This window comes from Myotis nattereri (genome assembly GCF_964212035.1).
Source record: "Myotis nattereri genome assembly, chromosome: 4".
NCBI lineage: Eukaryota > Metazoa > Chordata > Mammalia > Chiroptera > Vespertilionidae > Myotis > Myotis nattereri.
Genome location: NC_138079.1, coordinates 101,940,531 through 101,957,872, shown reverse-complemented (window position 1 = coordinate 101,957,872; position 17,342 = coordinate 101,940,531). Strand labels below are relative to the sequence as shown.

Here is a 17,342-nt window from a genome sequence, read left to right as displayed (position 1 = left end):
AATTTGCACAGGAACACAAGGATTGGACAGTCGAGCATTGAAAAAGTCATGTGGTCCGATGAATCATGTTTCCAGTTGCATCATGCAGATGGCAGAGTGAGAATTTGGCGGAAACAGCATGAAAGCATGCACCCCACATGCATGAGTACAACCCTTAAAGCTGGTGGGGGCAGTGTTACGGTTTGGGGCATGATTTGGGCCTTTTAATTCGTGTGGAACAACGTCTGAATAGCACAACATTCCTAAGTATCGTTGCTGATCAAGTTCATCCTATCATGTTGATGGCATATCCCAATGGAGATGGCTTCTTCCAACAAGACAATGCACCATGCCATGGTGCTCGTATTGTGCAGGAGTGGTTTCAAGAACATGAGGGAGACTTTACCTTGCTTAGGTGGCCCCCACAATCACCAGATCTCAATCCAATTGAGCATTTGTGGGATGAAGTTAAAAGAGCCATGAGGCAGCTGGTTCCACAACCATCAAATCTCACAGAACTGGACAGTGCTATTCATCAGGCACGGTGTCAGATTCCTCGCATCACCTTTCAACATCTCGTGGAGTCAATGACAAGAAGAATCGCCACAGTATTAAAGGCAAAAGGTGGCCCAACGAAGTACTGATGGGGTGGTCATAATAATCTGGCCACTCAGTGTATATAAAAGCCTAAGCGACCTTTCGACTGTCCAATCGGTAGCTATGATGTGCACTGACCATTGGGGCAGACGCTCAACGCAGGAGCTGCTGAGCTGTGGTGACTTGGCAGCTGTGGTTCTCGGGCAACGCACCTGGAACCAGAGAGGAGGGAGCCGGATTCCGGGGTGCATCACCTGAGAACCACCCTCTCGCAATCCGGGACCCCTTCGGGGATGTCAGAGAGCCGGTTTCAGCCTGGTCCCTGCAGGCCAGGCCAAGGGACCCCGCGATGCACCGGGCCTCTAGTATTAGTAATAAAACAAAGTTGATGGCCAAGTCAATTGACCTCTCTTGATAGTCGGGCTGTCCTACTGTATTTACTACTTCAGGAAGTCAAAAGGGTCAAATTTCTGGAAAAGGCCTAAGGCAGAAGTCCTAAACATTCCCCAAACCACTCACAAGCTTTCTCTGTAACTTGCTCACCAAGGGAAAAAAAAAAACATTTCATCTCTTTGTCCTGACTTATTTTGACAATATAAAACTAGCCATAGTCGGTTTGGCTCAGTAGTTAGAGTGTCGGCCCGCAGACTGAGGGTTCTCGGTTTGATTCTGGTCAAGGGCAGGTACCTCGGTTGCAGGCTCTGGTCTGGTCAGGGCTGGTGCAGTTAAGGTACATGTGGGAGGGAACCAATCCACGAGTCTCTCTCACATCAATGTTTCTCTCTGTGTGTCCCTCCCCTTCCCACTCTCTATTTAAACCCCCCCCCCCCAAAAAAAAAACCAGCCCTAGCCAGTTTGGCTTAATGGATAGAATGTCGACCTGTGGACTAAAGGGTTATGGGTTCGATTCCGGTCAAGGGCACATGCCCAGGTTGCGGGGTCGCCCCCCAGTGGGGAGTGTACAGGAGGCAGCCAATCAATGATTATCATCATTTATGTTTCTATCTCTCCCTCTTCCCTCCTCTCTGAAATAAAAATATATGTTAAAAACCCTAACAATTCTACATAACATTTATTGTATTCTTACTATTTGCTAGAGCTGGTGTTAAATCCATTTCACGGAATAGCTTACTTTATGAGATTTCTAGTAGGTTGGTAATATTTTTAGGCTCAGCTTTACAAGTTTGGAAACGATTAAAGCAAAAGCCCAGGCGATCTGAATCTAAAACTGAAACCTCAGTTTATCTTTTCGTGGGTGGGTGGGCATCCATACAGCAAATTAGGCTGCAAAGAGACAATGTGTGCGATAGTGTTTGGGACCCTACCTACAGGTAAGTTCACTGATTTGGTGCAGTCAGGTTAGGATGAGAGGTTCCTGTCATCACTTAGGATGAATGGATCTTGAAGCATTTCATTAGGTCAAAGGCAGGAGTGAGAGCATTTCTGTCAGCGTTAAGCTCTGGCTTCCGTCAGAATTCACACTACCTGTGTGGCCCCGAAGCAGGAAGTGTAAGTCTTGGGTTCATGGTGTCCTCACGCCTGTGAAGGACAATAAATCCCCTGGAGCAACTCATTTTAAATTGGGGCCTAAAAGTATTTCCATAGATGCAGTTCCAAGGAATGCTAACTAGCTCAAGGGAAGGGAGAGCCTGAGCAAGACTCAACCAAAACAACAGACCGCAGAGTCAGACCTGCAAAGGCTGCAGATTGTAATTATGAGATTTAAAACACACACACATACACAAAACTAAAGAGATTTAAAGTAAGTAGCTAAACGTGGATGAAATAAGAGCCTATCCAAATTGGTAGAATACACGAAAATCGCATAGGATAAAGAGATTTAAAATATAACCATTGAAATTTAAAACTCAATGGATGGGCTACATAGATTACACGCAGCTGAAGTGAAACTGGGAGATCTGAAGAAGGTACACAAAATGCAGGACATGGAAGTAGACTAAATGCAAGAGCTTACTAACTGGATTTGGGGATGAGATGGGCCACTTGCACTTAGCTGGAATCCCCGCAGGGACAGTGGGTGACGGGCACTGTTGGAGGAGAAGCCCTGAATGCTTGCTGTGTAGGAGTGTGCGCTGAAGTTGGTAAAACTAGGAGGGCAGCCAGAACCGGTTTGGCTCAGTGGCTAGAGCATCGGCCTGCGGACTCAAGGGTCCCGGGTTCGATTCCGGTCAAGTGCATGTACCTTGGTAGCAGGCACATCCCCAGTGGGAGATGTGCAGGAGGCAGCTGATTGATGTTTCTCTCTCATCGATGTTTCTGGCTCTCTATCCCTCTCCCTTCCTCTCTGTAAAAAATCAATAAAATATATTTAAAAAAACAAAATAAAACCTAGGAGGGCAAATCGGTGCACCAGGTCAGCACCGTGGTCACCTCGGAAGGAAGGGTGGGCGTGCGGATGCTCGTTTAAGTTTGAAACTGTACACAACTGTCTGCCTATGCTCTTGGGACATAAGCTAAGCCACTTAAGTGTCCGAGCCGGACTCTGGGAGCTGACGGGAAACGGTAAGTGTGACGAGCGGGAGGAACCGAAGAGACAAGAAACCGACGCTCTTTGCCCAGCTCCGCGGAGCTTCAGGCCCAGAGACCAGCTTCCCCCTGCGTGACGGCCCCTGCGACCCCTAGCGGCGCGGCGGCGCGGCGGCGCGGCGGGACCGGCGGGCACCTCCCCCTCTGCCCCGCGGGCGGGACTTCCGGGCGGCAGGACTTCCGGCCCCTGAGTGACGGTCGCAGCATCAGCACCAGCAGCGGCGGCGGTGGCGGCCGAGCCCTGAGGCCACATCGATAGCGGCTGCGACGGAGGCGACGGGCCGCGGTCTACGGGCCACGGGCAGCGGGGCTGGAGGGCAGGCGCGCCGGCGGACAGCGGGCCGCGCTGGCGGCGGCGGTGGCCGCGATGATGGAGATCCAGATGGACGAGGGCGGCGTAGTGGTGTACCAGGACGACTACTGCTCCGGCTCCGTGATGTCGGAGCGGGTGTCGGGCCTGGCGGGCTCCATCTACCGCGAGTTCGAGCGCCTCATCCACTGCTACGACGAGGAGGTTGTCAAGGAGCTCATGCCGCTCGTGGTCAACGTGTTGGAGAACCTGGACTCGGTGCTCAGCGAGAACCAGGAGCACGAGGTGGAGCTGGAGCTGCTGCGCGAGGACAACGAGCAGCTGCTCACCCAGTACGAGCGCGAGAAGGCGCTGCGCAAGCAGGCCGAGGAGGTGCGTGGGCCGCCGCGCGGGACCCGCGCGGACCGCGTCCTCCCCGCCCGCCCCGCCCCGCCCCGCCCCGCCCCCGGCCCCGCCCGGGACACCGCCCGGCCCGGGGACCCTGCCCCGCCCTCCCGCCCCGCCCGGCGCGGCCCCCCAAGTCCTGGGACCCCTAGCCCGGCCCGGGGCTGAGCTGTGGCTTCCCCTTTCTCCTCGCCTGCTGCTCCGTCCCGGAGCCCGGAGCCCGGAGCCCGGAGCCCGGAGCCCGGAGCCAGCTGGCGGCACAGGGGGAGCTTGCAGCCTAAGCATCCCCTAGCCTCGGGCCAGGCCTCGGTCTCTCCTCCGCATCCCCCACTCGTTACCGACCCCCAATTCTTTTTGCTTTTGTGTATTTCGCAAACCGCTTTCCTAGACCCACATCTTATTGCTGCAATTCTAAACCCTCCCAGAAAAGGGATTTCTGAGACTTTTATGATTCTGTAGCTGAAGGCGCCCGTCCGTTGTCAGCACATCTCTTCCTTGTCCCTAACCCAGTGTTTTGAAGGTCTGTGACATGGGTCAGTTTGAGAACTGATGTAAACCCATAACTAAAGCTGCAGGTAGGCTGCTGCTCTGGTTCCAGGTGGGAAAGACTCCAGGTTTCCAGAGGTGGTTCTTGCCCCATGATTTCCTCATTTGGGAGGATTGTTGGCTTAGCTGGAAAAGGCTGAGAAATTCCAGTCTGGCTTGTAAGGAGCTAAAAGTAGACTTTTGAAATGCTTGTGTTCTAGGACATCTCCATAACCTGGATTCACTTGTTTGTGAACCAGTTAGAAGAACGGTGCCTGGTAGGGGCACCACTTAACTTCATTCGCCATCAGATATTGAGCACTGACCGTGGGGCAGACCCAAGCAGATGGGGGATGTGGGTTCCCGTGCCTGCTTTGCCCTTGTGACCTTGTCCACACTGCCTGCCTGGTCTGCATTTTGACTCCCATCAGTCGAATGAGTCAGTTAACCCTAGATGGTCTCTGAGACTTGGCATTCTGTTATTCTAGGCATTAGGTGATGCTCTTTGATTATGAATAGGAAACTTCTTATTACATGAGTTAAACTCCTTTTCAATTGATTTCGCCGAATGCATTGTTGACTTTAGTACAGTATTGAAATAGATTATTTCGCTATTTTGTCTTTTTATTGAACCAGAGTGATTTATGCCTTAGTTTGGTTTAAAGCATGTTTATAAAAAGTAACAATGCCTTGTATTATTCCTATTTAGAGTGATTTATTTTGCTTTGGTTTTATGCGTCTGTCAAGAAACTGTTGTGTATTGATTGGGGTGCCAAGCTCCACCAGAATTGATTTAAAACTCTCAAGGGGATGCAAGAGCGTATAAGATTTTAGCGTTCGGAGTGGCCCTAGGCTTTTACAAGGGAAGGACCTGGCTCTGTGAAGTTGGGGGACTGGGCCCTGGAAGAGCCAGACCAAGGACCCAGTCTCTTGACTCCCGGCTTGGGCTCTTCCTTTCTTGTCACGCTGCTGTGAGAGGTTAGAGAGCTGTACCCCTGAAAACTGGAGCACTGGGGCTCCCTTTGCCCACCCATCGGCTATGGCTGCCTCTCTAGTGCTGGGCAGTGCACCTCCCCTTCTCTGACCACTCTTGGCAGCCATTGGATGCCTAACTGAGGTTTCAGATAGGTTTGTTTTCTTGCTTCAGTACCTAAGTGGTCAACACAGTGGATGAGAAGGAGCTAAAAGGGGAAAACCAAGTTAGACAACAATTAGGCCAAGCATCATATCCTTTCGGCTTAACAATTAGTTCTGCATGGATGAAGTCTGCTCTGTGCAGCTCAAGTGAGTATGTTTCTGGTCCCCCAACTCCACTCCCTTGGACTAGAGCTGTGGGGGGTGCGCATGTGGTTTGGAGGAGGATGCCTTTGAAGCCCAAGCCCACCATGGCCCCAGCTTTTAGACAGCGCTTCCTGAGCAGAGAGCCACGAAGCAAATGCTTGGCCAGCCAGCATCGAGGCTGTGATGAGATGTCCACCCTTGGAAAGACAGCAAGTAAAGTTACTAAATGAAAGGGCTACATCCTGTAACCCTTTTAGCATTCTAGGTCATTTATGAAACCCAGCAGGCATGTTTTTAGTATTGTGGGAAGAACCACTGTGCGTTGTGGATTGGGCTTTTTCTCGGCAGGAACTGAGATCACAGATGTGTGTCCGGTAACTCAAGAGCTGGCACGTCACAGGCTGCAGACATGTTCAGGTCACAGAGCTCCTGCGTCCGACCACTCTGCTCAGGAAGGCTTGGTCAGAGCTGGGTAACCTGAGCCGCCTGCAGCCTTCATAGTGGACAGAATCTTCTGATTTTTTTTTTTTTTTTAATGGCTGGAGCAGAGCAAATAAACCTGTCCTCTAATTCTTGCCCATAATAACCACAGCAAGAGATTGCAAGCATGTTCTGATTCTAGGGTGGCTCCTTGGTCCCGGGACTGCTCATTCGATGGGAGTGATAGGAGCGAGAGATAGTGGGGTCCGGGGAGAGAGCCTGAGCCTTGGAGTCCACAGACGCTGGCTTGAGCGCCCGCCCTGCCCTTGGGAGCCGCAGGCCCGGTGACCAGTCCTCCCCTCTCTGGCCGCAGTGACTGCCCCTGTAAAGTGAGTAGGTTGCCAGGTGAAAGCCACTTTCAGCTCAGGTGCCAAGTCCCATCACTGGCTCTTGTTTTTCTGGGATCTGCTGTGAGGCAGATGTAGCGGAGTCAGGGAGCAGCACCTTGATGGACTGGCAGGGCAGCTTTGGTCGGTAAGCACTGGACATCTTCGTCTCTCCTTGTGTAGGTTTTGCCCTTGTTATTGACACCAGGGAATCCCACTCGAGCTTACAGAGCTAATTGGACTTATTGCTGGCGTCTGCAATTTCTACAGAGGCCTAAAAAATGCTGAAAGTTTTTAAAATGCACAAAATTCTTTAGAAAAGGTTGGAAATGGGCAGTTGACAGGGGCAGCTGGAGAATGAATAGATGCCCTCGGTAGTAACATGAGGCGGGAGGCAGTAGAGGGCTCCACCTGCTCTGTGTCCCCGGCAGCAAAGAGCCCTTTCTTTCTTCTTCTTTTCTGCAATGATCAGGCACTTAGCTTATGGGAAAAAATAATGTTTAAGAGACAGGTTTCTGCTGTTTGAGTGTGAGTTTAGTAGCCATCATTTGCCTTAAAATCTTCTTTGCCCTGAAGAAACTACTAGCAACACCCCCCAACTCATCACAAGCAACCCAAGTGGACGTTGTTGCGGATACTGCGGCATTTGGTGCTGTATAAGAAAGGCATCCAGCTGGAGGAAGGTCTGACCCAGAACTGATTCCTAGTTATATATAGTAATCCATTTCATACAAGAGCATGTGGATAGGATTACGCTGGAGGGGGTAGGGGGAGCTCTATAGAAATACTACTCTATAGAAATGATCATTTTGCCTTTTTTCATAAGTGAATTAATACATTGAATCAGAAGTTTTTCTTCCTGTTTCTAACATTACAAATAGTGAATTCACCACTGCTTGGACGGGGTATGTGATTTCTTCTTCTGCCATGTTGTAATATTAAGAGAGATTTAAAAATTGTGTGTTTGTTTTAGATGAAACCACTAAGATGTGGTGGCCCGAGCTGCCTTTCCTAATTGCCTCCAAATGTTGGCCCATTGTAGATGTACCAGAGTCACCAGGAGTATATCAAAGCCTCCCCCCAAAAGCGGGGGTGGGGGGAGGGATAGGCACATGAGAGAAGAGAGAGGCGCTTTCCAGCCAGGGTGAACATGTGGGGAAGGTGCCTGCTCTTGGTATGGAGGCCTCTGGCCTGCAGCCCTGCTGCTGGGCCCCTTCCTGCCATGGCGGGAACCTTCTGGTGGCTGGTCCTTGTGCACATCTGGCACAGAGACTGCATGGAGCACATTCAGATGCTGGCTGCTTAAATGACTTAACTGCTTGTCGAGAGTGAATGGTCCCCAATCACTCCAGTTGGCCCACTCCAGACCTTCTACAGTGCGGGGCCTGCCCCAACCCGGGGAGCAGACCCCGCATTGTGCCTCGCTCCCCAGCGTCCCTACACCTGCTTCCTGCTTCACCAAGGGGGCAGTGCCCTTCTGGTTCTTTTCTCCATCACCATCCCCCCACCCCAAAGAGATGCTAGTCATCTGTGAGTGCCCATGACGGGGAAGCAGCTTCCCCCTGCCTCTGTGCACACTACACTCGGCTGACTGTTTAGTTCCTGAAGGTCAAGGACTCTCTGCTCTTTGAGTGTGAAGCAACCATCTGTCCAACACAAATTCCTGTGATGATAGAAATTTCCAGGTTTGTGTTGTCCAATTCCGTAGCCCATGGCCATACAGAGCCATTGACACTCAGATGTAACTGAGGAAGAGAATTTTTATTTTTACTTCACTTTAATGTCAGTGTAAATAGCCGCTTGTGGTGCGACTGTCATACTGGGCACCGCAGCCTGGCACAGCCTGGCTCGGTCACTTCCCTGGAAGGGCAGGCAGCAGACTTCTCTGTTCCTCAGCTTCAGGCGAGAAAGGAAGATGCTTAGAAAGAAGGTGGTGGTGTTGTTCCAGTGAACATGTCCCAGAAAGAGGGGAGATCCCAAAGCAGTGGGTTTTGATACAGGAGACCAGACAGAAGAAAATATGTGAGATGAACAAAACAAAACAAAAAAAGAATGCTGCCTGGCCAGCATGGCTCAGTGGTGGAGCGTCAATCTATAAACCAGGAGGTCACGATTCGATTCCTGGCCAGGGCACATGCCCAGGTTGCCGGCTCGATCCCCAGTGTGGGGCGTGCAGGAGGCAGCCGATCAGTTATTCCCTCTCATCACTGACGTCTCTTTCTCTCTCCCTCTCCCTTCCTCTCTAAACTATATTTATAAAAATTAAAAAAAAAAGAATACCAGCTATTTAGGAAACAACAGAGGTGATGAAATTCTCCGAAGGCTGAGAAGAGGTCTGGAGGGAAATCCCAGCACCTAGAAATTGTCTGGTGCTTATGACATAGAATTAAAACTTTCTCTTTTCTTTGTTTCCTTATTTCCTTTCTAACAACTTTATTGAGGAGGGTGCACTAAACTACATATTTAAAGTGTGCAATTTGATGAGTTTTGACACATCAACATCCAGAAACCATCCACACAATCAAGATAATGATCATGCCCTGGCCAGTTTCGCTCAGTGGTTAGATTGTTGACCTATGGCCCAAAGGGTTGCGGGTTCGATTACCAGTCAAGGTCACGTACCTGGGTTGCAGGTTCCCCAGCCCCGGTAGGGGCGCATTCAAGAGGCAACCAGTCAGTGTGTCTCTTTCACGTTGATATTTCTCTCTCCCCCTCCTCCCTCCCTTTCACTCTCTATAAATCAATGGAAAGAAATATCCTTGGGTGAGGATTGAAAACAAAAAAAAAAGATAATGATTATCATCATCCCCAAAGCTTCCTCATGCCCATCAGGAATCTCTCCCTGCTTCTCCTGGCCCCTGATCACATCAGTCTGCTTCCTGTCACTGTAGATTAATTTGCATTTTTAGACTTTTGTGTGAATGGAATCGTGGAATGTATACTTTTTCGGGGGGGTGGGGGTGGGAGGGAGCCTGGCTTCTTGCAATCAGAAGAATGATTTTGAGATTCATCCAGATAGTTGCTAGTGTTCCCCTCTTATTCATTCCTTTCGTGCTGAGGGGAGTCCCGTTGTGTGGATGCAGGTCCATTCTCCTGTCAGGGAGTAGCAGCATCACTGCTCCCTAACCTGCCTTTGTCAGTTCCATGCCTTCGGCACTTCCCAGTTGGTGGCCTGCGCGGGTCCAGCGCGTCCTAAGAAAGCATCCCCATTGCCAAGGAAGACAGGTCTCATCCCAAGGAAATGAAATATTTGCCACATGGAGGGGCCACATAGTCTTTCTTCAGTGACTGTTGTAGACCGTCCCTTTTGGGCAAGAGATTTGGGAAATGCCAAGTTCAGTGGGACAGGGGAGACGGGGTTAGGAAGTTTAGATTCTGATTATCTCATGTTTTCCGTGCTCGCTGAGTGCCATTCCTTCTACTCTGCTTCAGCTCGGATTCCTGTTCCTTTGGATTCCTTACCCACCCGGCCTTCTTACCCCTTCTCTCTACCAGGAAGCAAACACCCAGACCAGGCAGAAGCCCCCAGGTGCTTGTGCTTGTGGCTGTTGGCCTGTCTCAAGTTTACAGTGTTCAGGTCTGGACAGGAGCCTTTGTCTACAGGATGGGGAGCTATGAGCGTCCTTAGCATGTCTCCTACTGAAGTGCGCAAGAGCAAGGTAGACGCTGTATTAGGAGGTTAAGAAGCCAGTGTAAACTACTAAGATTGCTTTGGAGAATGTTTACTTGAGAATAATTTCTCCCAGGGAATTTTTTTCCAGGATGGGACATTTAGAGTTTTAGTTTTATCTTCTTTTTTCTTATTTCCCCAGGTACCAAACATGATCGATCGATCTATCTATCTATCTATCTATCTATATATTTACTATGTAAAGCATATGTTAGTATTTAATACATAACATAAATAAATATACACTCATATGTATTTTTCCTGTCTTACCAGTTGGGTTTTTTGTTGTTGTTTTTTGTTTGTTTTGTTTTGTTAATCCTCACCCAAGGATATTTTTTCCATTGATTTTTAGAGAAAGTGGAAGGGAGGAAAGAGAAACATTGATGTGAGAGAGACACATCGATTAGTTGCCTCCTACACGCACCCTGACCTGGTTGGATTGAACCCGCAACCCAGGTACGTGCCCTTGACTGGGAATCGAACCAGAGACTCTTTGGTGCACGAGGCAATGCTCTAACCACCTAGCCACACTCACCGGAGCTGTTTTACCAATTCTTGAAAATTAATGTGAATTAAACCAGTGCCATTTGTAGGGATCATTTGTAGGCAGATGCTGACCCAGCAGCCCCTTTAACATAAACGTGAGAAACCTTTGCTTTTTTTATGAGGTCAACCTGGTTCTTGGATTTCTGCGCAGCAGCTGGTCTCTCAACATGTCTAATACTTGGATAGAGAAATGCCCTTATTGCCCTCTCCCTGGTGTCACTCAGCAGGTCGGGGGCAGCTCTTGTAGTTCCAGGCCCCCCACGCTCGTGTCCTACTCTACTCACCTGCATTCTAGGTCTAAGTGGTGACACAGTTGTGAGAAATGGAGAAAGGAAGCTATAAAAGAACATCCGTGGTTTGAGATCTTAGGAGTTCAGTGTCCCCTGTGAGCCCTCAGTAAATACTTGATCATGTCAGGAAGTCCCTGTGAGTACCAGGAATCAGCCATCAGGAGAAGGGCGTCTCCTCCAAGCCCAGACGCCTGCACCCAGCATCCCCAGTGTCTGCCACTTTGCCTGCCCTAACATAAAAGACCAAAACAAGCATTTTTCTTCTAGAAATTCACTCTATGCCCTCATCCCAGGAAGGAATTAAATAATCAATAATGCGAAAGAACAAGATCTCTGATTCCTGTTAGGTTCATTTCTAAGCAGCCAGAGTTGAGTTATTTCCTATGTGTGACCCAGCTTAAAGGACACCTAAGAGGGAAGAATTAAATTTAATATGTTAATTTACTTTGCTATTAAAATAATCTTGAGTTATGAAAGTTATCAAAACTCCAGTGATGACATTCTGCTTACCTAGTCATCTCTTGTATTCTGGGAATTGGGAATACCGGCTTCTGTTGTCTTAATTTGATATTTGACATGAAAAGTCAGCTTCTTAACTTTGTTTTTATGTTTAAAATGGGAAGAATGGTCTCATTCCATGGCATGTGGAGAAAAGCTTCCTTTGATTCCTAGATTTTGGAAGAGCCCACACTCAGGTTATTTCAGATTATTTTGGTGAAATTCACCAAAAAGCAAATTCTGAAAACCAAAGTTGAATTTAATTTTAAAATTAATTGGAGAGAGGGGGGAATATACCTTGGAAACAAATCTAAAAAGAGATTCCTGTGGGTATTTGTCTTTAGAAGTGGGAATTGGGTGTTTCATATCTAGACTAGAGGCCCAGTGCACGAAAATTCATGCACTTGGGAGTCCCTCAGCCCAGCCTGCACCATCTCGCAGTCTGGGACCCCTCAGGTCCACCTGCCAGCTTAGGCCTGCTCCCCAGGGAATGAGCTGGTAGTCAGACATCCCTCTGGCAGCCTGGGAGCCCTCGGGAGATGTCCGACTAATGGCTTAGGCCCACTCCCCAGAGTAGGACATCCTTAGCGCTGCCGAGGAGGTGGGAGAGGCTCCCACCACCCGCTGCGCTAGCAGTCTTCAGCCCGGCTTGTGGCTGAGCGGAACTCCCCCTGTGGAAGTGCACTGACCACCAGGGGTCAGCTCCTGCATTGAGCATCTGCCCCCTGGTGGTCATTGCACGTCATAGCGACTGGTCATTCCGGTTGTTCTGTATTAGGGTCAGTTTGCATATTACCCTTTTATTATATAGGATGTTAAGGATAAGCCATGCTGGTGGGTTTCCAATTGTATAATTACTGTCATTGCTTTCTTTGGATACGGAAAGGATAGCTATAAGAGTTGCCTTAAGCATCCATGGGGTTTCATGTGCTACATGACATTCTAATTAGACTTGGTTAGACAGATGATAATTCTAAATCCATAGTATGTGTAATTAAGACGTGTAAACAGTGTTCACTTTGCTCTATTCATGCCTCTGGAGGACTGATGTACTACGTCTCATTTTATAATCCAGTAGGCACCATGTAGACCCACTCAACCCAAATGCTGAGAGTTAAGTTTTTATTCTTCTCAGCTCCATTCATATTTTGTTGTAGTCAGATTCTCCTTGAAAGCTTTTTAGTTTTCTTACAGAAGACTTTCTTTGTTGACTTTTAGTCTCCACTCTACCCTGTCCCCCACTGCTGAGAATTCTTGATTCTTTTTAGTCTAAAGTAAATGATCTGTAAATAAGAGTGTTTTGTTCTTTGAAAAATCTATTGACTTTTTTCTGACTTTAACCAAGTTTTTTAAAGTTCCCTGCTGACATCTCTCCCCACCTGCCCAGCTACTCTTCCTTGTGTTGAAAGAGAACTTCAATTTGCAACTTCTTTTCCTCATTTATTTATTTAACTACCAACACAAAGCTCCTGCTTTATTCCCAGCTCCATCAACTATTCTTGTCAAGATAATTTTCAGTTCATGCAAAATCTATCCCCGAATTCATTCACCAGGTCTCTAGTTTTTTCATAAAAAGCAAAGATTAAGTATTTGTTTAGTCTTGGCCAGGACTAATGGGAAGGAACAGTGGTTCCTTCCCATTAGTTATTCCTTATATTATTTGGTGCAGATTGCATTGCATATTCCATTACAGTGAAGTGACTAACTTGCAATTTTGTTAACTAAAACTACCTTTATGAAATAATCTTTTCAAGATGGCAAGAAAGAGGAGGATTTCTTTTAAGCGGTAGAGCACCATATTATCTTTGTAACATATTCTTAAAACTCGGAGCCCCTGAGGGTCTGTCTGGTACATTGCTGACCTCTGGGACCAAAGAACCGGCCCAATGGACAGCAGTGGTTCTCACCCCACTTGGCACTCTGGGAGCGGGCAGGGCAGGAAAGGCTTGCCCAGGCTGGGGTCCTCTTGAGTCTGCTGGTAGTCCCTTGTGGGTTTCTTGGGACTTTTTGTTCATCTGAGGAGTTGCTTCCAGTGAGCACTCACCCCCTGTTAGCTGGTAGTGCCTAAAGCAGTGATTCTCAACCTTCTGGCCCTTTAAATACAGTTCCTCGTGTTGTGACCCAACCATAAAATTATTTTCGTTGCTACTTCATAACTGTAATGTTGCTACTGTTATGAATCGTAATGTAAATATCTGATATGCAGGATGGTCTTAGGCGACCCCTGTGAAAGGGTCGTTTGACCGACAAAGGGGTCGCGACCCACAGGTTGAGAACCGCTGGCCTAAAGGATGGAAAGGATGTCAGTTACCAAGGACTGAGCATTTCCCACCCTGTGGGCCTGTCTCTTCGGCTTCAGGATTCTACTCGGCCAAAGAATCACAAATGTTCTGTGCATCAACCCATCCACAGTGGGTTCCATCCCTAATGTTTCTTTGGCCTTTGGCCTTGAGGCCGTCAGATACACAGTTTACATAGATGTTTCCTCTATAGGTCAATGTCTTTATATTTTCTGATGCTGAAAGGCCTTAAAATATAGAGCATCGGTTCTCAACCTGTGGGTCGCGACCCCTTTGGGGGTCAAACGACCCTTTCACAGGGGTCGCCTAAGACCATCGGAAAACATATATTATTACATATTGTTTTTGTGATTAATCACTATGCTTTAATTATGTTCAATTTGTAACAATGAAGATACATCCTGCATATCAGATATTTACATTATGATTCATAACAGTAGCAAATTACAGTTATGAAGTAGCAACGAAAATAATTTTATGGTTGGGGGTCACCACCACATGAGGACCTGTATTAAAGGGTCGCGGCATTAGGAAGGTTGAGAACCACTGTCATAGAGGATTTCTGCATGTGACCTGGTTTGGGGCCAACTTCATGAAGACTGTATAGGCATGCGGATTGTTTTATGGTACTCAAGGCTTTTTGGCAATGTCCCTATGTTGGATTTTTAAAAAATATATATTTTATTGATTTTCCACAGAGAGGAAGGGAGAGGGATAGACAGCCAGAAACATTGATCAGCCGCCTCCTGCACACCCCCTACTGGGGATGTGCCCACAATCAAGGTACATGCCCTTGACCGGAATTGAACCTGGGACCCCCTAGTCCACAGGCTGACGCTCTATCCACTGAGCAAAACCGGTTAGGAATATGTTGGATTTGAATGATCACCTATCAGGGTAGATTTAGGAAAAGTCTGTCTGACCTTAAGAATCTGGGGGTGGGTTTTCATACATTGTCTTTAGTTTGAAAATCTTTTTAGCTGACTCCCAAATACCAATCACAGGTAATATGATGAACTATAGATGGGGAAAATTCTAGTGAAATGGCACTAGCACCAAAGAAACCTTTTCTTCATAAAAAAACCTCAGTGGTATAGCTCAGAGGTAGGATAGTGATCAGTTTAAAGAAAGAATTTTCCTTCTGCCAGCCCCAGCTGCCCCGTCAAACAGCTCTTCACTGGCTCAAGGTGAGTTTTCACCTCATCCCCTGTCTAGCTCTAAGCATTTCTCACCAAAAGCAGGGACCCCTTCCTGAGGACCAGAGAACTGGTGCTTTCTAAACATGCACAATCCTTATTGGAAAAGAAAAAAAAAGTAGCCCTAACCGGTTTGGCTCAGTGGATAGAGTGTCGACCTGCGGACTGAAAGGTCCCAGGTTGATTCCGGTTAAGGGCATATACTTTGTGGGCACATCCCCAGTAGGGGGTGTGCAGGTGGCAGCTGGTCGATGTTTTTCTCTCATCGATGTTTCTAACTCTCTATCCTTCTCCCTTCCTCTCTGTAAAAAAATCAATAAAATATATTAAAAATAAATGAATATGTAAGTGATTTAGGATGATTCTCAAGTTAATTTAGAAGAATAAACCAAGAAAATGTTGAAAAGGAGATTTAAGAGGGTGAATATATATCAGTTGTTAACAGATGCTGTAACTCAGAAATAGACTGAAATATATGTTAGAACTTAGCTTATAATAAAGGTGGCATTTCAAAGCAATGAGGAAAGGATGACTTGTTAAATAAGTAAATGGTACAGAAGTATTTGCAGCATATAAGACCAACAAATTTGTGAATAGGTATAATAAAGGTCCTTATAAGTCATTAAGGAAAATATGAACATATGGTAGGAAATTGGACAAATAGCCTAATGAGCTTTCCACAAAGGAAGTATACATCTGGTCCTCAAAAAATGTCCTTTTTTTTTCAAAGTTATTTTCTTACAACATTGATGAAATGCCTTAGGACTTAACTCTTTTTTTTAGATTCTTTATTGTTTAAAGTATTACATAGGTCTCCTTTTCCCCCCATTGACCTCTCCCAGGCCACCCCCATCCCTCAGCACATGTCCTCACTCCCCTAGTGTCCGTTCATTGGTTATGCTTATATGCATGCATACAAGTCCTTTGGTTGATCTCTTACCTCCCCTCTCCCACCCTCCCCTGCCTTCCCTCTGAAGTTTGACGGTATGTTCAATGCTTCTCTGTCTCTGGATCTATTTTTGTTCATCAGTTTATGTTGTTCATTATATTCCACAAATGAGTGACATCATGTGATATTTATCTTTCTCCAACTGGCTTAACTCTTATTTATATCAATTAGCCTATGGTAAATGGCTTCATTCTATGTTATTTCACTTAAAGTCGCAGAACCTATTAACGATGTTATGTGAGAACTTATTGTATGTGACCAATAATTTTATGAAAAAAATGTTCAATGTTACTAGTAATCAAGGAACTGAAACTTAAGACAACTATGCTAGGCCATTTTCCCACCTGTCAGATTGGCAGCGATGTTTAAGCTACATGGAGAGAGCTCTGGCTGGGAAAGGGGACCCCCACCTTGCGGGTGTGGGAGTTGGGATACCCATCTGAAGAGTCATCAGCAGTGTGCACCCACAGCCTTCGATGGTAGGAAGCCATTGGGCAGATGCACCAGTAGTAACTATATAATGGACAATTTAAAGAAGAGTAGGCGATAGATTGAGTAAACCAAGCGCCACGCACACATGCTCACAGTGGAGCACACACCTACAAAACATGGAAGTGGTGGAATGTGTTTCTTGACGTAGCAAGATGCTCTAATGAATGAGTGAGTAAATAAGGTCACAAATACTGTGTGCAAAGTGATCGCACATCTGCCCTGCACACTCATACACTCACGCTCACACACACACACCTGCAAGAATGTCACCCAGTTTTAACTGACTCGGATGCTAGAATTTTTTTAAATTTTAAAATACTCTCCTTTTTATTTAACACTCCCATCTGATTTTTCTATAAAAGCATATGTTGTTTATGCCATTCTTCTAATTTTTTTAAGTAATAGGAATTAAAATTGCTCAATTAAAAAAATCCTTACCAGTCAACTAAGAGCATTTGCTCATTCTGCATATGTTGGTTATATCCACAATCAATCAAAACTACTTATTTTTACTTTTTGTACAGCTGCCCCACTTTGTGTGTTTTCCTGGCTGTGGGGCATTTATATTTTCTTCATTGTACTTAAAGTGCATGTGATGTTATTACTACAGTCTTTCTGTCTAAAGTTGACTCCCCCCTCCTCCCCCTGCTTCCTCTGGGATTGCCACCCTCTCAAGAGTCTCTGCAAGAGTAAGCCATCCTTACCCTAGCCAGTTTGGCTCAGTGGATAGAGCGTTGGCCTGCGAACTGAAAGGTCCCGGGTTCGATTCTGGTCAAGGGCACATTCCCGGGTTGTGGGCTCCATCCCCAGTGGGGGGGGCCTTGTAGGAAGCAGCCAATCCATGATTCTCTCTCATGGATGTTTCTATCTCTCTCTCTCTCTCCCTCTTCCTTCCTCTCTGAAATCAATAAAGATACATAAAAAAAAAAAAGAGGAAGCCATCCTTCAAACAGGACCACTGCCTCCCCACCC

The 17,342-nt window shown here is 47.0% G+C and overlaps 1 protein-coding gene across 2 annotated transcripts in view; it reads left to right on the top strand.

The window, feature by feature from the left end:
- The first annotated feature begins 3,408 nt into the window (after nucleotides 1-3,408).
- The window catches only part of MAPK8IP3 (mitogen-activated protein kinase 8 interacting protein 3), a 58,925-nt gene continuing 44,991 nt past the window's right edge, over nucleotides 3,409-17,342 (top strand). For both annotated transcript variants that reach the window (XM_081088699.1, XM_081088698.1), the window contains exon 1: nucleotides 3,409-3,805. In XM_081088699.1, the coding sequence (XP_080944825.1) occupies nucleotides 3,491-3,805 (315 nt within the window). In that variant the 5' untranslated portion in view covers nucleotides 3,409-3,490. The remainder of the gene's footprint in view (nucleotides 3,806-17,342) is intronic.